The sequence below is a fragment of the Homalodisca vitripennis genome, chromosome 4 (assembly GCF_021130785.1).
Source record: "Homalodisca vitripennis isolate AUS2020 chromosome 4, UT_GWSS_2.1, whole genome shotgun sequence".
Classification (NCBI taxonomy): domain Eukaryota; kingdom Metazoa; phylum Arthropoda; class Insecta; order Hemiptera; family Cicadellidae; genus Homalodisca; species Homalodisca vitripennis.
The window spans coordinates 190,956,000-190,979,501 of record NC_060210.1 but is presented as its reverse complement, the minus strand read 5'-3'; the positions used below and the strand labels follow the sequence as shown (position 1 = coordinate 190,979,501).

The 23,502-nt window shown below is 34.4% G+C and overlaps 1 protein-coding gene across 12 annotated transcripts in view; it reads right to left on the bottom strand.

The window, feature by feature from the left end:
* LOC124360822 (liprin-alpha-1) overlaps positions 1 to 23,502 on the bottom strand; it is a 204,530-nt gene that overhangs the window by 16,134 nt on the left and 164,894 nt on the right. For 4 of the 12 annotated variants that reach the window (XM_046814752.1, XM_046814748.1, XM_046814746.1 and 1 more), the window contains 7 exons: positions 21,825 to 21,963; positions 20,625 to 20,818; positions 17,497 to 17,689; positions 11,225 to 11,317; positions 6,750 to 6,907; positions 5,398 to 5,460; positions 6 to 219 (listed from right to left, as the gene is read on the bottom strand). In XM_046814752.1, coding sequence (XP_046670708.1) covers positions 6 to 219; positions 5,398 to 5,460; positions 6,750 to 6,907; positions 11,225 to 11,317; positions 17,497 to 17,689; positions 20,625 to 20,818; positions 21,825 to 21,963 — 1,054 coding nt within the window. The remainder of the gene's footprint in view (positions 1 to 5; positions 220 to 5,397; positions 5,461 to 6,749; positions 6,908 to 11,224; positions 11,318 to 17,496; positions 17,690 to 20,624; positions 20,819 to 21,824; positions 21,964 to 23,502) is intronic. The other 8 variants (XM_046814754.1, XM_046814757.1, XM_046814758.1 and 5 more) reach the window with 6 other exon arrangements.

Genomic DNA, 23,502 nt, shown 5'->3' with positions numbered 1-23,502 from the left:
CTCACCTTCTCCTTTTTGCTGAAGAACCTGCCGAGAGAGGACTTGATGCCCTTCTTCTTGTGGGCGGCGGCGGCAGCTGCAGCTGCGTGCGCGGCGGGGCTGGTGTTCACCGGCAGGTACTGGCTCCCCGACACTCCCACCAGGGCGTGTTTGTGCAGCGAATCCTGGCTGCTGTGGCGGGAAGACAGAGGAGAGGGGGGAGTCGAATAACCGCTCGGCCTAGCATACAACACACTACACTACAAGCCAGCCAGGCACCCCGCGCACCACCCGACACCACAGCACCACTCCTCCACAGAGACAACACAATATCCCAGAGCACAACAAGCCACCTGACTTTAGTGTGTCTATTATATAAATCATCATAAGATTACTAGTGGTAAAAACGAGTTTGCAGATGTACCTTCAAGAAAGTTTCCCCAGAAGTCTTTTCATTACGACCTCAATATTCGCTTATGTTAACTGCGTTCAAAGTGGATATTTTTTGCAGCCTATGCTTTAAAATAAACAGTACAATAGTAGCTAACTACCCAGAAAAGAAATACACCCTAAATTATTCACATCATACGAATTTTAAAAACTTTCACAATTGGGCTAGGCCTAACACCTATCCAACAACACCGGTGGCACACTATTTTGCACTTATTACACACTGAAATAATATTTAGCGTATACTTTTAAAATGTCCGAAACCGAAAATATTGCTAAATAGAGTGAATTACAACATGGTCCGTAATAAATAACAAGAGATATTCCTTTCGGAAATGTTGGAATGATCAGCTGATATAATATTTGATAAAAATTATATGAATCAAACTATTTGTGCAGTTGTACATGTAGAATTAATTTTCTGTCTCAAGGGGACATAAAACTAGTTCCAAACAATTTGAAATAGTTCCAACTACAGTTGCTACATTGCAAAGGCATATAATGTGTACTGAAACTTAACCCTCACATGAAACCTTGTTGAAGGGTTAAACGTAATATATTATTTGTGCGTGATTTTATTGTTAAAGGCTGATAAAATTGGTTGGATTGGACAACAAGATTAACTTTATGTTTGTACACCAAACTAATATGTGCGCATTCTTTGTTTGAAGTTACGATTTGAAATGCAAGATGATTGTGGGTATTTACCATTGGTAGTGTAAGAAAAAATCTTACATACTTTTCCTATGTGTATTTATTTGAACACTGGAATCGTACCGTTCCTGTAGGAATTTCCAATCAATAAAAGAATGATTAAAATTTAGATAAAATTTTGTGTTGAAAAGCAGTATCTTGTCAGTTAAATGTAAACTAGTTTTCCACCTAGTTAGATTTGTACCCATTCCACCCTTCTTGTGCGACAAAGAACTCCAATGGTAAACGTAAAGAATTCTTATTTTGATCTCTAAGGCACACTCTAATCAAGTGACCAATGTTCTGGGACATTTTTAGGTGCCTTAAATAAATCTTGACTGAACCAGAATTGTCAATGAAAAATACAATATTTTGAATTCAAATAAACTGTTTCGTTAAAATAACACTGAACAGATTCAAATGTAACAATAGTGAATCCTCAGGTGAACATACTGTGCAAAGTGTTACAACAACTATTGAGTTAGTCGATAACAACGAGTACTGTGCAGGTTCAAGTGGTGAGTGCCGTGTGGTTGGTGGAACGGAGCTTGCTCTAGGTCTACAGAACTTGCCAGACTAGACATGCGCTGCCATACCTAACCTCGGGTGTCTACGGCACCAGCCAGCTGACTATTTGTATATCTCTTTTCTTTCTCAACTGATAAGAGATGTTTTGTTAATAGACAAAATTTTGTTGGAAGAGTTAACACGAACATTATAAATTCTTACCACAGTCAAGATATGTTAATATAAACAGTGGCTCTCAAAATTTGACTTACCATACAATACTTACTGTAACTTTGATAAAGAGATGTACAAGATGCATCTAATAAAGAATTAAATGAAAAACTGTAATGCGTTGTTCTAAATAGAATATATGTACATAAATAAATAAAAACAACAAATCATATATTTATTCAAACTGGCATAACATTATACTTTTCGACATACAAGACAAAATAACAAGAACATATGTTGTATTAACCCTTTCTAAGTCTGTCAATATTATGTGAATTGTAAAGCATAATACGAAACTAAATAACACTTTGGTTGTTGTATACATAAGGTGTCAAAAAATTATTTGTTTTGGTTTCATTAAAATGAATTGTAATTAAATTTCTATTTAACTTTGAAATCACTTCCAGATCTCCCAATTAAAACATAAATGACTTTTTCAATAAAGAGCTTCCTTAGTTGTTCAGTGGAGTTAAACTTGAAGGTAATACCAATCAATGACTATTTAGTGGCTTTTTTGTTAGAGCTGAAAAATTCATCAAAAGTTAGTGTGTTAATAACCACATGCATTTAACACTCATATGTTATAGTACAGTGTCATCAAAAAATAATGCCTAGATTTAATAAAATTATAACATCAAAACCTTTCATGTTAAATGAGTAATTCTTTCACTGGACGATAACTGGTGAACGCAAGTTTTGTTTTTAGTTCGTCTGATTGTGTTTCCCTGTCTTTGTGATGCGCAGACAAGCTGCGCAATCGTCGAGGTCAGCCGGCCACAGACGCGCCGCCGCTCAGTATGATGTTGACCGTGCAACAAAAAGCACAGTGCGTGATTTGGTACGCGGAGTCAAAGTCAATTGTCAGTGTACAGCGGCTCTTTCGGAGAACATATCCGGGTCAAACAGCACCTGATAACAAAGCTATCGTTCGATGGTTTAACCAGTTTAGGGAAACAGGGACCGTCGGCAAAAAATCTAGACCAGGCTGACCTCAACATCAGAAGAGAATGTTGAGCGTATCCGGCAATCTTGTGTTAGGAGCCTACTGTCTTCAACTAAACATTCCAAAAACAACAATACAAAATGTACTGCACAAACGGCTAAGACTTCATGCGTATAAAATTCAGATAAAACAGCAAATAAAACCTACCGACCGCCCTAAACGAACTGAATTTGCAAGTTTTATGTTAAATGAAATTGATGATAATCCAAATTTTTCTACAGAGAGTGTTGTTTAATGATGAAGCTACGTTTCACATAAATGGATGTGTAAATCCTCACAATTGCCGTGTATGGGGATCGCAACAGCCAAACAAAATCCACGAGTATGTGCGTGATTCTCCCAAACTCAATGTGTGGTGCGCGTTATTTCATGACAAAGTTATTGGACCTTTCTTTTTTGTAGAAAAAACCATTACAGGCCTAGTTTACCTGGACATGCTTGAACTGTTTGTGTTCCCCCAATGAGACGATATCGAACAACAGACTGGACAGCGAATCATTTTTATGCAAGATGGGGCTCCACCTCACTACCATCGCGAGGTACGCGCTGCACTAAACGCACGCTTCCCAAACGGTTGGATTGGTAGAGTAGCCCCCATTTCATGGCCTCCTAGAAGTCCTGATCTTACCCCTTTGGATTTCTTTTTCTGGGGGTACATAAAAATATAGTTTACACAGAAAAGATTCGGGATTTGGACCATCTTCGGGAGAGCGAATTTCTTCCGCAATCTTAACTGTTACGCCAGATATGATTGGACGCACGTGGCAGGAAGTTGACTACAGACTTGATATCTGCAGGGCAACGAACGGTGCTCACATTTAAACATACTAAGGTATGAAAAAAAAAAATTTATTTCTTTCCGCACATTTTAAGACTACAACCTTTAAATTACCTTTAATAGTTTTTTTATGACAGTTATTTAAAATCTAGGCATTATTTTTCGATGACCCTGTATTTCAAAAGGTTATAAATTTTTAATGCTTCATTTTGATAAATGTTAATGCCTCAAACTGATAAATGTTAATGCCTTGCAGTATTTGTAAATGTCTTTTAAATTAGTAAAGTTTTAAGTTTTGACAATTTACCTGTTTACATATGAATGAATTGTGTAATCAAGATGACTATGACTAGTATTTTTATAATTTAATACTAATAGAGAATTACTTTATAAACTGCCGTTTTGTAAGTATACATATACAACAACAAAATAAAAGGTATAATTAAATTATACTTGTGATCTAATTAAATTATTATAACACAACAACGTTCATTCACAAAATCCGCAAGGCGTTGTTGACCGCAACTTACCAAACCTGACTATACAATAAATACTAGCATCTTGCGATGTGTGGATTTCTAACTTACCTCCTCTAAACATCAAAGTGAGGTATTTAAATTGTTCTTTAGGCGAAATTAAAGGGGATTTACATCCAAAATCTGTTGTATCACATTGCTAACATAAATAGTCGTACAAATAAAAAACAATTATTGGCAATCTTGTTACTCTTTATGAGGAAATCAAATAATGTATAACATAATAAAATTTTAGTCCATTGTTTCACAGAAAGTAAAATAAATTCTGGGTGAGTAAATACAAATTTGAGATATACAAATAAATTAATATCCTCTAAAATTTTAATTACATTCCAACTGACTCCCAGAGGTGTACCCAATAGAAGGGGATATAGTGATCAGTCCAAACCTAACATTTTGTTCAATCATATGAATATTTTTAATTAACTACAACTGAAGTAGGCTAATTAAAAATTCTACAAATTTACTAACACAGACATATTCATTAACAGTATATATAAAAATTGTATTCTTAATAGACATATTCAATTTATTAAGCTCCAGATTTGACATCCTCTGTCACAAAATAAACATCAAAATTAAGCATAGATTTAAAATTAAGACGAAGCTGAAAATGTTATGATTTGCCCCCTAAAGATATCTTCAGGACATTTCGATCCAAAATCAATCTGAAATATTAAAGTTGGCGTCCACACATCGTAAGTACTAGTTTTGATTATATCAATTACACAAGAGATAACTCATATAATTCTATAAACTGTGATTTAAATTCATTTTGGATGTGCCAGATTCCAAAACTGCAGCAATTATACGCTAAAACACAGCTTGTTGTACAATCCAAATTCCAAAAAATCGCTGACTGGTTTCGGTACAAACGTTGATAACACTAATGCCAATGTATGTATTGTGTTTTTATTGTCTGGTGATAGTATCTTTATACCAAAACGCGTAAGCAGTTTATAAATTGTGAGACGGAAAAAGTGAACGCTCAGACTGTGGAGTGAGAGGCTCAGATAGTAAATATCTGAACGGTAACAGTGAAAGTTAAGTAGTTCAGCCCTAGCGTCGGATCTCAGAACTAACTGACACACCTTATCTAGAGATTTATCTCCTGTGTAACTAATACAATTAAAGGTGTTAGTTAAGTTAGCAATACACTCTGTGCAATACGATACGGCACAAACAAACAGACATGCGATTAGGCAATAAAAGTAATGAACCTTAGTGTAGCCTGGTTGTACACAGCCTGGTTGGCGGAGGGGAGGGCGTTAGCGCTGGTCCGTCTAAACAGAGGCAAAGCAACACCAGCATCAAGCACAAGCACTACTTAGTACAAGCACACATGGAAGCATGTGCACACACAAGCACATACAATCTTAATTAACAGCTTCCATATTGTTGTGAAGTTAATATAGCATAAATTGTTGTGTAAGTCATTTTAGTAGTTTTATTAGCTCAATAAATGCATGTTAAAAGTATAGTTAGCCATGAAATATGTTAATCTATTGTATAAAATTATTCAATTATATTTAACTCCAGATATATGATTACTTACAATGATCATTTTAGTTTAGCTTGTGGAAGATTCAAATTGCTTCGTTTGAAAAAAAAGGTTAAGACTCTTTATTTATGTTGTAAAGAATTAATTATAGCATTTTAACTTAAAGAAGTTTTATCAACAGTTGAACAGTTGAATGGACTAAGTGTGTCTCATAATACACAGAATTGTAAAATAAGTCCTTTGTCTTATAGCTAGAATAATAACAGAAAACTGTTCATGAACATTTGAAAGAAAATAACTGTAATCATAGAAATGTATAAATTTAAATAAAATTGTAAAATATAACAATTTTAAAAATTAATTGCCACAAAAAAAAATTAAAACGGATATGTATTCATTAAACAATCATGTAATATATGATAAAAATACTATCCTTTAACCCACTGGTGATTTAACATGATAGTTGCAAATTTTTTATCATAGTGTTATGAGTTTTTAAATGTTATTTCCAACCCTATGATAAATTTGTACATTTATAACATATCAAAATAAAACAAAATGTATAATATTAGCAATTCTTTAAGTTTGTTTTAAAAATTTTAAATACACTTTTACAGATAAATGAATGTGATCAAAAATACAAAGAAATAACTGAACAAATTTTAATTTTCCGCAAAAACAATAACTACAGTAAATTTGTTAATAATCCATAAACACAACAAGAAAAGCGTATTCTAGTACTTTTCAGGAAAGCTAGAATAAACATTTAAAACCGTTAGCAGAACATTTTTAGTAAACTTTCACTTTCTGTTAATTTTATTTAAATCCATCCAGGAAAGTCAAGTGGAAAAATATATGGCGCCAATAGGTTAAAATAAATTTTCTTTTTTTTCGTGACTGTTGGAATGTATTTTACTCATAAGAGTACCATTTAAATCCAAATGTCCTTAACAAATTCTCTCCATTTAAAATGCGATATGAATTAAATGATTAATTACTGCAGATAAACGTTGCCTACCTCATGTATAGTAAGTATTATGTAAGTGTTATGCGAGTGTAGCAAATTAGTACCTGCGCAGTTCCTCCTGACTATGAGCGAGCGCCTGGGCCACTCGCTCAAGCCGCAGCGAGCGCGCCGTGAGTGGACTAGCCCCACCACTGCTCTCTCCACCTGTCACCGACTGCAGCTCTTCGGCCGACATGTCCGTTGGTAGTTGAGCCAGCTGTAACTGTTTACCAACGTTTGTCATGTAACGAGCTAAATATCATAAGGGCAGTGAATTCCAATAAATGCAATGATATCAGGTTTTACGGGATAAAACTGTATAAAAGTGATTAATGGTGAATGTGAAATAATTAGTGTATTATGGGCATACTAGAACACATGCCTATTCATATAAGATATATCTTATATCATATATAAGAATTCCATCTAGACTAAACAAAAATAGGGCCAGAGTAACTGATAAAAAATTAAAGAGTATCACACAACTGGAAACAATAATTCCCACTTCTTATATTATGCCATAAGTAACTATCCCTTGATAAGAACTAAACTCATCAGCCATTTTGTGTACTGTACAATGGGTGTTTTTAAAGTAAGTACTGTTTTGAGGTTAAAAATAATCAAGTCAATAATCAATTTTTTGTAACAAGTTTGTTTTATATGAAAGCCCACACTTTTATCTACTTTCTACATAATTGCCATCAATATTAAGGCATTTCTCTAAAAACAACCTTTTGCAAACTATCATCATATAATATTGCCACATGATTTAACAGTGAGTGCAAGGCGAACTTGTGACGCTATTGTTGTTGTTGCTACATTGCTTTAAGATGCTTCTTCTGATGAATAAACAAATGATAGTCACTGGGCGCTAAATTGGGGCTAATTGGGGGTTATCAAACTGTTCCTAGCAAAATGCTGTGATGAAATCTTGAGTTCGTTTTACCGCAAGTTTTCTGATAGTTTAAACATTCAATAAAAATGACGTAAAGAACACTTCTGGAAACTGAGGAAACTCTCAAAATGAAGAAATTATGAAATGTCAATTCATTTTCTCTTTACCATTCAATTTTTGTACCAAATCGTTGGTGACCATTGATGGTTGCTCCACTACTGGTTTCTCGTCATGAACATTTATTTCTTCAGCCATTTTTAAAGCTTTTTTTTTAGATTTGAATGCCATTCATCACTCATAATGTTTTGTCTACACAATTCTGACAGTAAATCTCAAATGCTTTCACATCTTTAGCCCCAAGAAAACAAATAACAGCCATACTTCACAGTCAGCGGGATTCTCAATTGATGGGAGCATTTGAAATAGGCATGTAAAAATGATTAACTTTTTACTGTAATTGCATCTGTGGCTTGCAGATGGTTGTATGTAAACAGGTTGCTAAAGTGGAACACCAACTACAGTACTGCAGCAGCAGAGTTTAAAAACGGTACTTACTTAAAAAAACAAGCCTCTTATATAAATGAGATTTGCCTACAATCGTATCTTACCAGCCTTACAACAAGGCTATACTGTAAACATAAAAGTTTAACTTTCAATTGTATCTTGATGATGAGGCATCATGGTGGTAATGGGGAAAATTGGCAACCCTATTAAAACAGGCACAAAGCCTCAATCATTTGATAGTTGTACAGAGAATAATTTAAAATAAAAATAAATTGATACTTGCGTTGAAAACACCCCTTAAAAATAAATAAAGACAAGCTGAAAGACATATTCACAAAACATAACAGGATAGAACAAAACAAAACAATACCAAAACACAAATAAACAATATATACATTTCACAACTGAAAATAAAACGTATATGCCATTTCAGCGTAAAAACTCATTAAGAGGTTGGGTTGTACCAATTAATAACTGGTGCTTTTTTACACATCATTGTACATCTGTAAAGGCTTGGCGTGGTTTGAGGTTGCATTAAAATCAGGTCCTCAAACTATTTAAGGTCTCAAGAACAGACGGGTTTATATATAAAGGGGATGTTATTTTAATCATCAATTTTGACGTTAAAGAAGGTTTTTACTTAAGGAGTATCCTAATGATGTGCAGAAGAATCGTCATGCGAATTAGTAAAATTAGCGTTCTTCGACAGCGTTGTGGTATTGGTAATACACCGCTTCATCAACAACCTTATCTTACTATACTCAAGGTTGTTGAGGAAGTACAAGGGTTTTGATGGCAGTTCTATTATAATAATAAGTAGCGTATTTTAGATTAATCAAACAAATTATACCAATTCATCTGTTACAAGTGCTTTTTATTACTGAAAACAACACATCCTTGTCAGAGGCGACGAAGCAATAATCCTTAGTTAGCTGGAGGAGGGAAGCTGGCAAGTCACATCACACAGAAGCCAGAAGAACCAAGCTCAGGGAGATATTGTAAAAGCAGTGGCAAACATTATGTAGTTATAGTAAATATCGAGGTAGAGAATAACCTCATCTTAAAAACTGACATCTGTTCATCTGAGAGCATTTTTACGGTTGTCAATAAGCAAAGCTATATATATGTTTAACCAGCCATTTTTTACAATAACAAATAAAATATTTAATTTCATTTGTTACGAGGGCCACCCCAAAAGTTTGAGATATAGATAAAATCCTGTATCCTACAATACAATAACATTATCAATATTATCTGACTGTCCAAGGTCATCTCCTATTCAGTGTTATTTATTAATTAGTTTACTTGAGCATTATATTTGTGAAACCTGTTGAGTGCTAAGAGCCGATAAAATTGGCCCGCAGGTATTTCTGCAAAGTGCCGAGGGCCGACTAGATCGGCTTTTCGAATTATTTATTATTATGTTACTAAATTTTGACATATGGCATTATAATTAGTCTCATTTTACCCATAATAAATCAAATAAACATAGATTATATATCTTGAGTTGATTTGTTACAGCTGGTAAAAGCTACTTGCCACATATAAGAGAAAACTTTTATGCAAGTGCAGATTTTCAATGCTTTGCTCTAATATAAGAAAAGTCATACTCAGTATTACAGATACTTATCTTTTTGCAACTTGGTATGTTACACTTGTTCTTCTAACATACGAAACAATAAAAAAGTTGTGTATGAACATATTAAAATTAAAATTTTTACCAACTCATAAAATAATAAAATTTAGTTAAATAATGTTTTAATTTAAAAGCTTCAACAAATTTTATCATAAGACATTTTTTTATTCTTCCTCGATTTTAATGTATTTCAAAAGCGCTTTCACCGGTTAAGGCATCATGAGTTAATTATTGTGTACAGAAAAGACATGTATAAAATAGAAAAACAAAGATATGATAAAATAGAATAAAATTTAAAACTAATTGTACAGACCAAAAACCAATAAATTATAAAACAATTATGTACAAAAATATGGTTTGCAATTCATAATTTTGAAATGGATTTCTTCTTTTACTAACTGTAGAAAAATGTCACTGAAATGTACGGAAGGTTGGGAAATAGAATTATATTTCAAAACCGTCATACATGCACTATTTATTTCTCTATCTATTTATTTATTTCTTTTAGTCCAGGAAGATTCTTTAAAAAGTACATTTGATGATTCAAAAATTATATGGTGATTTTCCTTTATAGAATGTTCAACTAATCTAGATTTTTCAATTTTTGTTTATAGTTGTTCACTAACGCTGAAGATTACTTTAAACTCATGTGAACTTATGTGTACAGCACAGAAACTGTTCTTGCTTCTAAAAACTTTTGGAGTGGCCCTCTTAATCATATCCATCTGATGATGTTTGAAGAAAACAATCATTAAATATAAATTCATCATCCATTTTGCTATAAATAATTTTGAAACTTCTAATTCAAACAGTTAATTTACTTTAATTTGTTAACAAGATCCAATATATACATTTTTAATAATACATAAATTGAACAACAGAGCCTCTGTAATGGTCTACTCACCAAAGTTTTTTTTTTTTACTGTTTCTTATTCTGTGAAATCGATTTCACCGTTATTAAACGATTTGAATTTAAGAGTCGTGAGTCTCTACATATTCTTAAATAATCTTTTAAAACAACCTCCTACACACACTTAATGCTAGCGCTACCTACAAAATATACACAAACATGCAGTAGTATAAATAACACCGCAATGAGTTCACAAACAAAATACTTAAACCATCAGCTACTGAACAATTCGTGGAGAGTTCACAGACTAATTCTAATTCACTAGTAAAATTGGTGACACCTACTCGATAACTGTCGGGGTGATATTTACATACTGAGTGTACAATTGATTTTTGTCTTGACACTTGTGCTGGGTGGTGGGAGGGGGAGAGGGGAGGGGATGGTCATCTACGGAACAGAAGAGAAGCAGAATGCTAGCGGCAATGAAAGCGGCGGCGAGTGCTCGGCCGATCGAGCGAGGCTCGGGAGGAAGGGAACGGATAGCTACAGAAAAGAAAGAAGCAGAATGCTAGCGAGATAGCGAGATGGCCATGAAAGAGGAATGAGGTGGGATGACAGCTACAGAACAGAGGTAGTAAGAGCAGCAAGCGAGTACCTGGCTGGCGGGGAGAGACTCGGAGAGCTGACCAGGACTGACGAGGTTGGCAGCGTATTGGTGAAGGTGAGCTGGTGACATGGAGGCTGGGGCCTACAATAACACTAGGCTAAGTATAACCTACCCTCTACAGGTGTGCTCATCCCTACTATACTTACAATACTTTAGTCTACTTCACCTATGTCTAGTACATAGAATTTAGCTAACAAGAATAATTTTGTAATGTTCTATTTTTAAAACAAATTTCAAACTAGATAAAAAAATTCTGAAAAATAATTATTTTACAAATGAAATTACAAGTAGCCTATATGAGACATACACAAAGTTGAATTTTATAACTCACTTTAAATTAAAACACAATTGATTTAGTTTTTAATAAATAAAAATTCATTATTTTTATATATATTAGAACTAAATAAACAGAAACAACAGTTACAATATACAACTTTAAAGTACCTTTTGCAGATTATTATGATTTCTACTGATCAGATATTAAATTTTATAAAATAATCTAAAAAACTACGGCAAAGGTTTGCTAACATGTGTGTAAGTGATATATGAACTAATACTAATATACATTATTTGAGTTGAGGTGCAATTCTGTTGAATCAATGTAATATTAAGCTACAAATTTAAATACCAGGAATAACTCTGAAATAATATTAATATTATATTACTTTTAAGTAGAATATTATATCAAAACAAGTTTAAAAGTTTAATGGAATTTAAAAAATTAAGTGAAATGTTTACTAGAATTAAAACAAATTTAATAGTTTTACTGATAAAAGTATATCTCAAAAGCGCAAGACTCTAGAAAATTTTATAAACCTGTAACCCAACAGCTCTTAGATATTGCAATTGAAATCTCTTAATGATCTTGTGCCACAATGTGTTGCTAAAGTAACAATGGTTTCTGTGAGTGGAAAATTACATGATTATTGTATAGTAGGACCTCGATTAACTGAGCTTATACCAGCCAATTCGAGGTCAATTAACGGATCTTTACTACAGTAAAGGAAATACAAAATTGTGTAATAAATTTAAAACTATTGGACATTTAAGTATTTCTCTTATTGCATTAATTTGTTATCTTTGTTATTAATTTTATTGCATAAGAAGATCTCCTCCTTCAATGAAATAACGGATCTTTGTTTAAAGGTCTTGGTTAGTTCGTTCACTTTTTATGTGTTCAGTATCAGGTAACAGCAATATACCTGAAACCTGAGGGGAATATTAATTATTACAAAGATCTTTTTAATCTTACATGATTCAACCTCAAATCAGCAACAAACCTCATGAAGATCGTTATTGAAAAACATTGCCTGAATGGTCTGAACTGTTATGACCATATCTGAGCATCTCATAATGATTATTTCTGAACATTTAAGACATGTTTAGAACGAAATCCATCTTCTTTTTTTTAATGGGACCAACTTTTACCGTTCCTTATTTCTAATATCATTACTAGTGGAATCGAGAACTGGACAATGGAACTTATTCATTTCCAGATGTCTCTTTTAGTTGAAGAATTTCAGTGTCCATTAATAATAATACACTCGCGAGAACTGGACAATGGAAATGATTCATTCCAAGAGGTCTCTTTTAGTTGAAGGATTTCAATGTCCATCAATCAACAAATTAACCTCACGAGAACCGGACAAAGGAAATGAATCATTCCAAGAGGTCTCTTTTTAGTTGAAGGATTTCAATGTCCATCAATTAACAAATTAACCTCACGAGAACTGGACAATGGAACTGATTCATTCCAAGAGGTCTCTTTTTAGTTGAAGGATTTCAATGTCCATCAATCAACAAATTAACCTCACGAGAACCGGACAAAGGAAATGAATCATTCCAAGAGGTCTCTTTTTAGTTGAAGGATTTCAATGTCCATCAATTAACAAATTAACCTCACGAGAGAACTGGACAAAGGAAATGATTCATTCCAAGGGGGTCTCTTTTTAGTTGAAGGATTTCAATGTCCATCAATCAACAAATTAACCTCACGAGAACTGGACAAAGGAAATGATTCATTCCAAGAGGTCTCTTTAAGCTGAAGGATTTCACTGTCCATTTATTAACTATAACTAATTAATCTCAATTAATTAGATACTACTATGATAGCAGCAATACTAATAAAATAAACATTTTATTAAATCTCCATCTAGTAAACATAGACAGATTTGACTTCCTGCACCATTATCTCTCTAGTAATATTACACTTTATGAGACTAGGATGGTGTTGATAGTAACTTACTCTTTACTGGCCACATATTGTAATATTTACAATGAGGACAAGGGAAGGGGACAACAACAGTCTACATTTCTTTCTGCCGGTAAAAATCAACACTAACACTAACTCTTACTTTAGTTCTTTTCTGATGCCTAGATTTAAGATTTTGCTGCAAAAGAAAACAAACAGAGAGAAAACGGCTGAAAGTAAAATGACACAGTGTATTGACAGAACTGAACATTGTATCCTAAAATAAAAGTAAACTACAAATGTGGTTGATAAAGGTTTATTACAACTCATCAACTAACTTAAGACAATACAACAGTGTAAGTAAATCTGAGCTCTGCGATCAATGGCAAAACGGATTGGCTAAGTTTGCAAATAAACCTGCCAAGCAAAATGTAATGGCTGAGCCATGCAAAGACAGTTGAAAATCATAAATACCTACCTCACTTGCAATTCAACTGAACATGAAAGAGTAATTTTTCAAATCACATTCACTGGTTTATACAAACACACAAAACGCCAATTGAATACATTGTAACTCCACGATTTAAATGTATTCATAAGGGAATATATTTACTTCAGAATGTTATAAAAATATATCTTACAGTTTAATACTGTAGCTTTGTTTTGTTGTAAAATTTCAATTATGTTTACTCATCTTTTTAGACCACTCAACCTGTCCAGGAAGTTTCTTGAATACTTGACCTCTATACTGTCCTTTTTGACCAAGGATCCTTGGGTTTTGTTGGCAGAGGAATCTTTGGTCAAATATCAAAACACAACATTTCTATTCTGTTAACGTTTTTTCATGTTGGTTCAGAATGTTCAATGTAATTAAAAAAAACTGAACCAGGAGATGAGTTTTGTGTAAAAGTAATCTATTTCAGTTACAAATGGGCCAAGAGGTATAGACAAACCTCAACGGTTTGACAGCTTAATTTATCTGAAACATCCTGGATAGAACCATTGGTTGTAACACAAGGAAAAGTCACTTATACGACAACACTTGTAACAAAGTTGATGTTACTGTTGGTAAAGTACACCCAAGTCCTGATTATTTGAAAGCAGGAGATCAACAGTATTCACAATGACTATTTTTAAAGCCATTTTGTGGTGGTCTAATAAATTATTATAAAAACATAATAAAAATGTAAACAACAACCATACTCGTACACAGGAAATAAGACAAAGATCAAGGGTGTTATCTCTCAGCAGTAATAAAAGTTACCTTTGCTCGCTTTAGCTAGTGATGGGATGAGTCGAATACTTATACTTGGTTAATAAAAGGATCTATTCGAGCATAGCATTCACTCTACTCGTTACGACGAATAAACCTGACTCGTTACGATGAATTCAGCTTACTTGTTACAACAAATTCACCTGACTCCTTACAACGAATTCAGCTGACTTGTTACGATGAATTCAGCTTACTTGTTACAATGAATTCAGCTGACTTGTTACAACAAATTCACCTGACTCCTTACAACGAATTCAGCTGACTTGTTACAATGAATTCAGCTTACTTGATACAATGAATTCAGCTGACTTGTTACAACAAATTCACCTGACTCCTTACAACGAATTCAGCTGACTTGTTACGATGAATTCAGCTGACTTGTTACGATGAATTCAGCTTACTTGATACAATGAATTCAGCTGACTTGTTACAACAAATTCACCTGACTCCTTACAACGAATTCACCTGACTCCTTACAATGAATTCAGCTGACTTGTTACGATGAATTCAGCTGACTTGTTACAATGAATTCAGCTGACTTGTTACAATGAATTCACCTAACTCGTTACAACGAATTCAGCTGACTTGTTACAGTGAATTCAGCAGACTCGTTACAACGAATAAACCTGACTCATTACAATGAATTCAACTGGATTGTTACTATGAATTTACCTGACTCGTTACAATGAATTCACCTGACCCATTACGATGAATTCAGCTGACTGTACAAATTCGCCAAACTCGGCTTTGACTCAAAGGTAGTACGGGAATGCAGTAATCACTAATGAAACTGGAAAAGAGGAACAAAGTTGTCCTCAATTGGGTGCCGGACCATAAAGACATTCCTGGGATTAAAATAGCTGATGCTATTGCCTTTTGGTAAGACCAGAGCCTGGCTGTGGTGTAGCCTTCTCCTAAAGTAGAGCTCTAGTACATGTTTTGGAAAAGAGGCTTAGATCCGAGACTTGAAGAAAGGCCTCAGGACTCAGGCAAAACAAAATGTTTATCTCTCCACATGCAAAAGGATGGTTAAGACTCCTATATCTATGCAAGGATGTACGACTAGTACTTGGGATGCTGACAGGACATGGCCCTCTTAGGGATCCAGACTGATTAATGCAGACTCTGCGAAGAGGCAGAAAAATCAGCGAAACCATATGGTTAAAATGTCCTGCCATTTGCAAAACCAGAAAAAAATTCTAGTAGCTTATCTTCTCAGCCCAAAAGATATCAGAGAACAGGAGCTCTCAAATCTCGTAGAATTCTGTAAAAGCCTCAGATTCTGAGGGCCTAAAAATTAAGTAAGGACGGGTTCAAAGGGCTTTTCAGTATTATATTCAGACTCAGGCTCTATCCCTCTATAAAAAAAAACTCAGAGATGTCACTAGAACAGGATCGAGTCAGGTGACTTAAGTCACAACTCGAGTTTGCACAATGTTCAAATGCGGGTTACTCGAGTCATCAAAGTATTCGACTAATCATATCAATAGCTCTATTTTGCCTCCTCTCTACTCACTGATTTTTATCTTTTGAAGAAGAGCTTTAGTCTAATATTTCTATTATCAGTGATTAGTTTAGAATTGTTAGATTCCCCCCTCTATTTGTTTCCATTTAGGTAATTTTCCATTTGTAGCTGGAAAAATTAAAAAATGTGAATTTCAGGACTTGTTTTTACACTTTTTGTTTTAGAATTCCCAACTTATTTTGTTTAATGTTGCTCACTAATCCAGGGCATTTCTCACCCATAGGATTGTTTTGACAACAAGTTTCACAGTATGCTAAATTTCCTAAATAGTAGAAAATTATGTTACATTTCTGCTTTGATCCAAGATAAGTTTCAGGGGAAAATCGAACATGTAAGAATGATATAATTGAGATGAAGGATTAGAATACATATATAAACAGCATTCCAAACAGTTCAGTTGGGGATAATGAAAAGGTGCAACAGAGGGATCCATTAGTGACACAAGTGTAAAAGTATTTTAACTTGTTTAAACTGTGTGAGTTAGTAAACAAATATTCAAAACTATGATCTAAAACTGAGTATATTCTTGTACACTAACAGTATTAATCAGTTTGAGATATTGTCACCACCTTTAAAATTTATTAAACAGACAAATGTCACAACAAACCTTTTTAGGTATTTACTGATTAAATATGAATGAAAAGTTTCAATGGAAAATACTTGATTCAGCTAATTCCTGTTTTGAATTTATGGTATTTTAAAAAAAAACTTCAATTCACAGATGGGCTAATTCGAGGGTGGACTTGAGATTCTTTTTCGACACATCATTGATCTAGTTATTTACAGGGCACGTTTATAAGTAAGAACCGTTTTAAAATTTTTCTACTGTTTAACCCTTAATGCGCTAAGTTTACTGCCCCTAGTTTGAACTTAATATCTTAGTTAAATCTTCTACTAATGTACAATGTATAGAAAGATTTGCAAGCTCATAATCTACAGTGAACTTAGGGGACATTGAATATGATAAGATATTTATTGAAGTAGCTTTTTCTAGTCAAAAGTGCAATTATGGCATGTTTGTAAGTACTTTACTGGTATGGTTTTTAATAACTGAGTTCTTATCAATTTTGAAAGTTGAAATAACTCTAAATTTGTCATCAATATATTTCCAATTGGTTTACAATGTTAATTACTTACAACACTATACAACGTTTTAAACTAAAATCAATAATATCGGAATTGGCCCATCTGTGATATTCATCTGTATAACCATTGCCAACTGCCAGATGTAGCTGATGGTGAGACAATGATGAGACAGCAGCTGTACTAACCGTATGGTACTTGTGAAGGTAGTCACGCTGAGGCGAGTGATGCGACTTGGGTGTGCTGCGGCCACTCAGCGGAGGAGAGGAACGCTCGAAGCTGCGTCCCCGCGCCAGCAAATTCATGTGCTCCAGGCTACCAACCCGAGACTCCAGCTCCTCTGCGCGTGCCTCTGTGCTCTGCTTCTCCTCCTGAATGAGTCTGAACAACACGTGAATTTTAGCCTCTTTTGAGTTTACTCCCCGATATCAGACTGCGTGGTTTTGAGTACAGGGTACATAGAATTATCCAACTATAGTATAATTATGTTTAGCTATATCCAGGTATAGTAATAAACAAAAAAATCTCACTTTATAAAGGCTGATTCAAAAAGAGTGCCGGATTTGATATATCAAATTAAGAGATTTATTGTAATAAAAAATAAACAACATCAATATGTTCATATAACCTTACGATTTCACGTATGATAAATGATGTCATGCATGTGCCCCCTCTATGCAACAACTCTGTCCATGAAATTCACTATGACTGCACGACAAGTTTAAATTTCCATTTTGCCGACAACCCGTCGATTTTCTTCTTATGTTTCGGGGTTTATTAGCATACACCAATGATTTCAGATAATCCCCAAAGACGAAAGTCACAGGTTAGACACTAGAATGCTGTGCCAACAATCAAAATGTTCCCAGAAATAGAAACAAGGTAAAACTTCTTCTGTTGTTATTGACGATGGAAGGTTTGACAGGATAACAGGATTTCGGACATTTCCCATCGTTATGGTTACAAAAGGTATAACACAATTTCGACATCTGCCATCCATCACACAAGGCTTTTATCCGTGCCGGTGTGATGTGTGATTTTGTTTCTCGTACTCGTGACTTGCATTCTCTGCAGTGACAACGCCTGGACTAGACTACAGGCAGCTTTTTGGTTTGAATCCTTTTCTTTCCCTTCTTTTCTTCTTTCTGTTCTCTATTTTTGTATCTACTAAAACCTCCCCCACCTGACGAAGAAGATAGATTCCAAACCTCGAAATGTGTTATACTTTTAGTAACCATAACAATGGCAAATGTCTGAAATCCTGTTATCCTGTCAAGGTCAAACTTGTTGCCAGCTGTTTCAAAACTGACGCTCTTTTTGAATCGCCTTTATTTGAAAATACCTTTTTAAGTAAAAGCTAGGGAAGTCCAAGGTGAACCTAGCTCCAAGCCCATTCAGTCCAAAATTGTGGCCCTATTGGTAGGTCAAATATAATTCGTTTGGGAGCAGCACCAGTCAAAAAAGGTGTGCTTTACTCTTTCAGGACACAATGTAATTACAAAAACATGAAATACTGTGCTTGAACTGTTTCCCATTAAATTTTATTAATTAATGATACAGCATTCTATTTATAACTTTAAAACTAAACTAAAGCATTGGATATTTTTAGTTTAATTTTTTGAAATAAACTTTTAGAAACCTGACATGTACCTGTTTTTATTACTTATGTAATGACTCAAATGTTAATGTGCAATAAATACTTTGAATTTGTTTATGCACAATAAAACAAACTTCAAAAAGGTACTTTCAAGGTTTGTTCAAATTATTATTTTAGAACAAACTAAACCTTCAATCATATTTAATATTTATAATTCAGAACTTAACTTATGGAAAAGTAAAATGTAACCATTCCAACACTACAATATGTCCTAATACACATTTGAAAGATGACACAACAGCACTAATATATCAGTTTCAACAAGGCCATTGTTTCTAAAAATAATGCAGGCGAGATCATCGTAAGGGGAAACAAAGCCCCTAAGCCTCTCTTGCATAACATCCACCCCAACCCACTGTTCAAACAGTGGGAGATAGTGATCGAGATAGGATTGCTCATGTGGGGTTGCTCGCAAAGGTTACATTTACAAAACTTGTTATCGTTTGTCACCAAATTGGATATTGAAGTGCCGGATTCAGCAGACTTAATTGCTGAATGTACATCTTAATGGTCTGCCACTCCCAAGTCAGTAGAAAGATATTAATACTATCAGCATACAACTGGATGTTGCAGTTCAGAATAGATGTTATGTTATTATTATAAAACAAGAAAAGAGGGTGCAAGTTGGAACCTTGAGGTATTCCTGAACTGGCAATGAACTGAAAATACATTCCGGTCAGGGTTTGGGAATTTATGTGGCCGAAGGGTAAAAAAATGTCTGCACCGAAGATGCTCTTGTCGTATATCTCAAGTACAATTGTTTCTATATAACAGCTGATGATCTCAAACACAAGTGAATACCTGATCTCATTATTGATGGCATCCAACTGTTCCTGCAGCATGATGGCCAGAGTCTGGGCATCGGTGTGACCTGAGGGTGACAGAATGTCTGCACCGAAGATGCTCTTGTCGTATATCTCAAGTACAATTGTTTCTATATAACAGCTGATGATCTCAAACACAAGTGAATACCTGATCTCATTATTGATGGCATCCAACTGTTCCTGCAGCATGATGGCCAGAGTCTGGGCATCGGTGTGACCTGAGGGTGACAGAATGTCTGCACCGAAGATGCTCTTGTCGTATATCTCAAGTACAATTGTTTCTATATAACAGCTGATGATCTCAAACACAAGTGAATACCTGATCTCATTATTGATGGCATCCAACTGTTCCTGCAGCATGATGGCCAGAGTCTGGGCATCGGTGTGACCTGAGGGTGACAGAATGTCTGCACTGAAGATGCTCTTGTCGTATATCTCAAGTACAATTGTTTCTATATAACAGCTGATGATCTCAAACACAAGTGAATACCTGATCTCATTATTGATGGCATCCAACTGTTCCTGCAGCATGATGGCCAGAGTCTGGGCATCGGTGTGACCCGAGGGTGACAGAATGTCTGCACTGAAGATGCTCTTGTCGTATATCTCAAGTACAATTGTTTCTATATAACAGCTGATGATCTCAAACACAAGTGAATACCTGATCTCATTATTGATGGCATCCAACTGTTCCTGCAGCATGATGGCCAGAGTCTGGGCATCGGTGTGACCCGAGGGTGACAGAATGTCTGCACTGAAGATGCTCTCATTGTCGTATATCTCAAGTACAATTGTTTCTATATAACAGCTGATGATCTCAAACACAAGTGAATACCTGATCTCATTATTGATGGCATCCAACTGTTCCTGCAGCATGATGGCCAGAGTCTGGGCATCGGTGTGACCTGAGGGTGACAGAATGTCTGCACTGAAGATGCTCTCATTGTCGTCGCCCTCTGCATCACTTGTCACATCAAAGGCTTGCTGCACGTTGGCCAACACGTGTGCCTGTTGTATCTTCTCCCATTCCTGAGACAAATCAGAAAGGTCTTTAATAATTGTGTTTATTTAATTCCTAAGTAGACGAGTAAATATCAATTTCAATGTATAATTTATCACACAAATAATGTATGGTACAATGTTCCAATGAGTTTTTTGAAGAAATACTACTTTCAAATATTAAGGAACTGACCTTTAATGTATAACTATTTTGTTTCTATCAAGAACATTATTTATTTACAACAAAATTTACGTTTGGTAGTTTAGGACCTGTATAGATGATGTGGGATTGTTGCTATTTGAGAAATTATCACAATTAGTTAGGAAGGGTATTTTTCAGGTGGCAGTATTTTCAAATATTGTCTAGGCTGGCAAGAACCTTCGACTCTTAAGGAACCCCACCAACTCAGTTGTCTCCCACAGTAGACTAAACCTATTGAACTACCTTGCACCCAGAATCTTGACATTAGAGGTTAGTGATGTATCATTCTTGGGCATCTAATAGTTGCCCAGATTTATTGGTTACCTTAAAAATATGCTTTAAACATCAATAAATATCATTTGTAAAAATCACTAATTAATAATTATTAAGATTGAGATATTCAGTCACATATTATTGATAAACATGTACATTTCTATTTTGAAATTAAAACATTTATAGCTGTCAAAGATTCTCGTCTTAAAATAAACATAGCTTAACAGCAATAATTATTATAGTTGTAAGTATTTATGATAGGTAATTTGAGCTCCTATTTGGTTTTTTGCAAAGTAACTAAAATAAATATGAATATAAAATGTGTAATTTGTAATACCTCCCATTACCCTACTTCCATTAGAGAAAAAGAGACAGAAGAAAATTCCATCCAATCTTTCCCTAATCTTTTAATGAAAAATTAATCCACCACCGCCTGTTATCCGTAAGAATATAAATAAAACAGCTTTGTGAATACAAGCTAAAAGGTCTAAACTAACGATTATGAATATGGATAATTCTTAACAGTAAAATTAGATGAGGATGTGATAAAAACATACGTACATCATAGCATACCTTTGAAGGATCATCTTCGAGCACTCTGGGTTTATGTGAGCGCCGTGTCAGTGAATGGGTCTCAAAACTGGAGTGACTGGAACTCCTCACAAAACCACTTTGCTCCTGCATACTGGGTGACAAGCTTCTAAAATAAAATAAAATAAAAATCACTTTAGACAAAAAACATCTGGTTATAAATATACAGTTGAATTGTGACAGTGTAATAAGTAACGGAATTTAAGTTCAATGTTCTATACTCTGGTCAGGACAAATTTTTCAATTATTGTAGATATGGACAAAATGAGAGATATTGGTCTATAGTAAGAAACGTTATCTTTGTTACCTTTTATATAAAGTTGAATGACCTTGGCAATCTTTAACATTCCTGGAAAATGACCATTTTGTAAGGAAAGTTTGGTGGAAAACATAGGTATATAAAACAATTTCAGAACCCAGAAAACTCTTATGTACTTCCAGGTATATAAAAAATCTTTTGGATAGCATGATTGATACTTTCCACACGTGATAGCTGAACTACACTGGACGTCCTCCTTATGGTTATATTTATTTAGATATTAAGGGCAATCAATTTGAACGAGAATAAACTAAACGTAATCCCAACCAAAAATTTCGAAAGAAGAAGAGTCCACCCTTATTATGGATTTAATTCGGACTATTTAGTGATCATAATAATCTTACAAGTTACAAGTATAATCTAGGCCAAAATATTTTACTCATGTGCAAAATAAATAGCTGTTTTATACTGGTACCACAAAAATGAAGAAAAATGTTTGCAATGACCTAACGTCAAAATTGATGGTGAAAGACAGATAATGTCTCATACACCTTCACATAACAAATAAGTAGGTATCTTTGGGCAGCTGTGCCTACTGCAAATTTCATACACAATAACAATATATAAAAATTTCTAACAATATTTTGAATATACATTAGAGAAAAGGAGAAAGAAAAAAAGTACAATATTGTACTCAAGGTGGGTAAGATTAACCACCTCACTCATTCTTAAAATTCAAAATGATTTATTTCCATTAATCCCATTCAGACATTTGAGAAGGAAAGAGAATCAATCTAGAGCAATAAGGTGAGCATATTATTCTCCCATGGCAAGTATGGGAACATCAACAAGCTTGGTCTTTTTAATTTTGCTGGCCAGGCCGAGGGACATAGCACAGATCTTACCAGGATTTAAAGCAAGCTCACCGATGACCCCTACTTCACCTGATCTACAGTTGTTTAAAGAACTATCTGCTTTTCATCAAACAAGAGATCACCTCTAATGCCAAAAATTTAACGTGTTGATTATTAGATCCTACAAATAGGGGCAAAGACCTCAAAACAATACAACTAAGTAAATTTGACAACAATGGGTCACCTAATCTTAAATCACAATCAATTTGACAAACCTTTGACCTTTCAGCTGGCACTTGCATGTTGTAGAACTTGTGACATTCTCTTGAAACCCATAAGATTCTTCTATCTTGGTAAAAATATTAACACTTTGACATTTTTTGACGTTATATGGATTCCTGATTTATGACCTTACGTGGTTTGACGACTGTGTAACGAGCGGAGACAGCCCAACATCTGGTTCTATCTTACACCTATTTCTTAAAATATTACAACTGAATATTTATAAGGAAGCACTAAAGGAACATATGTTCTA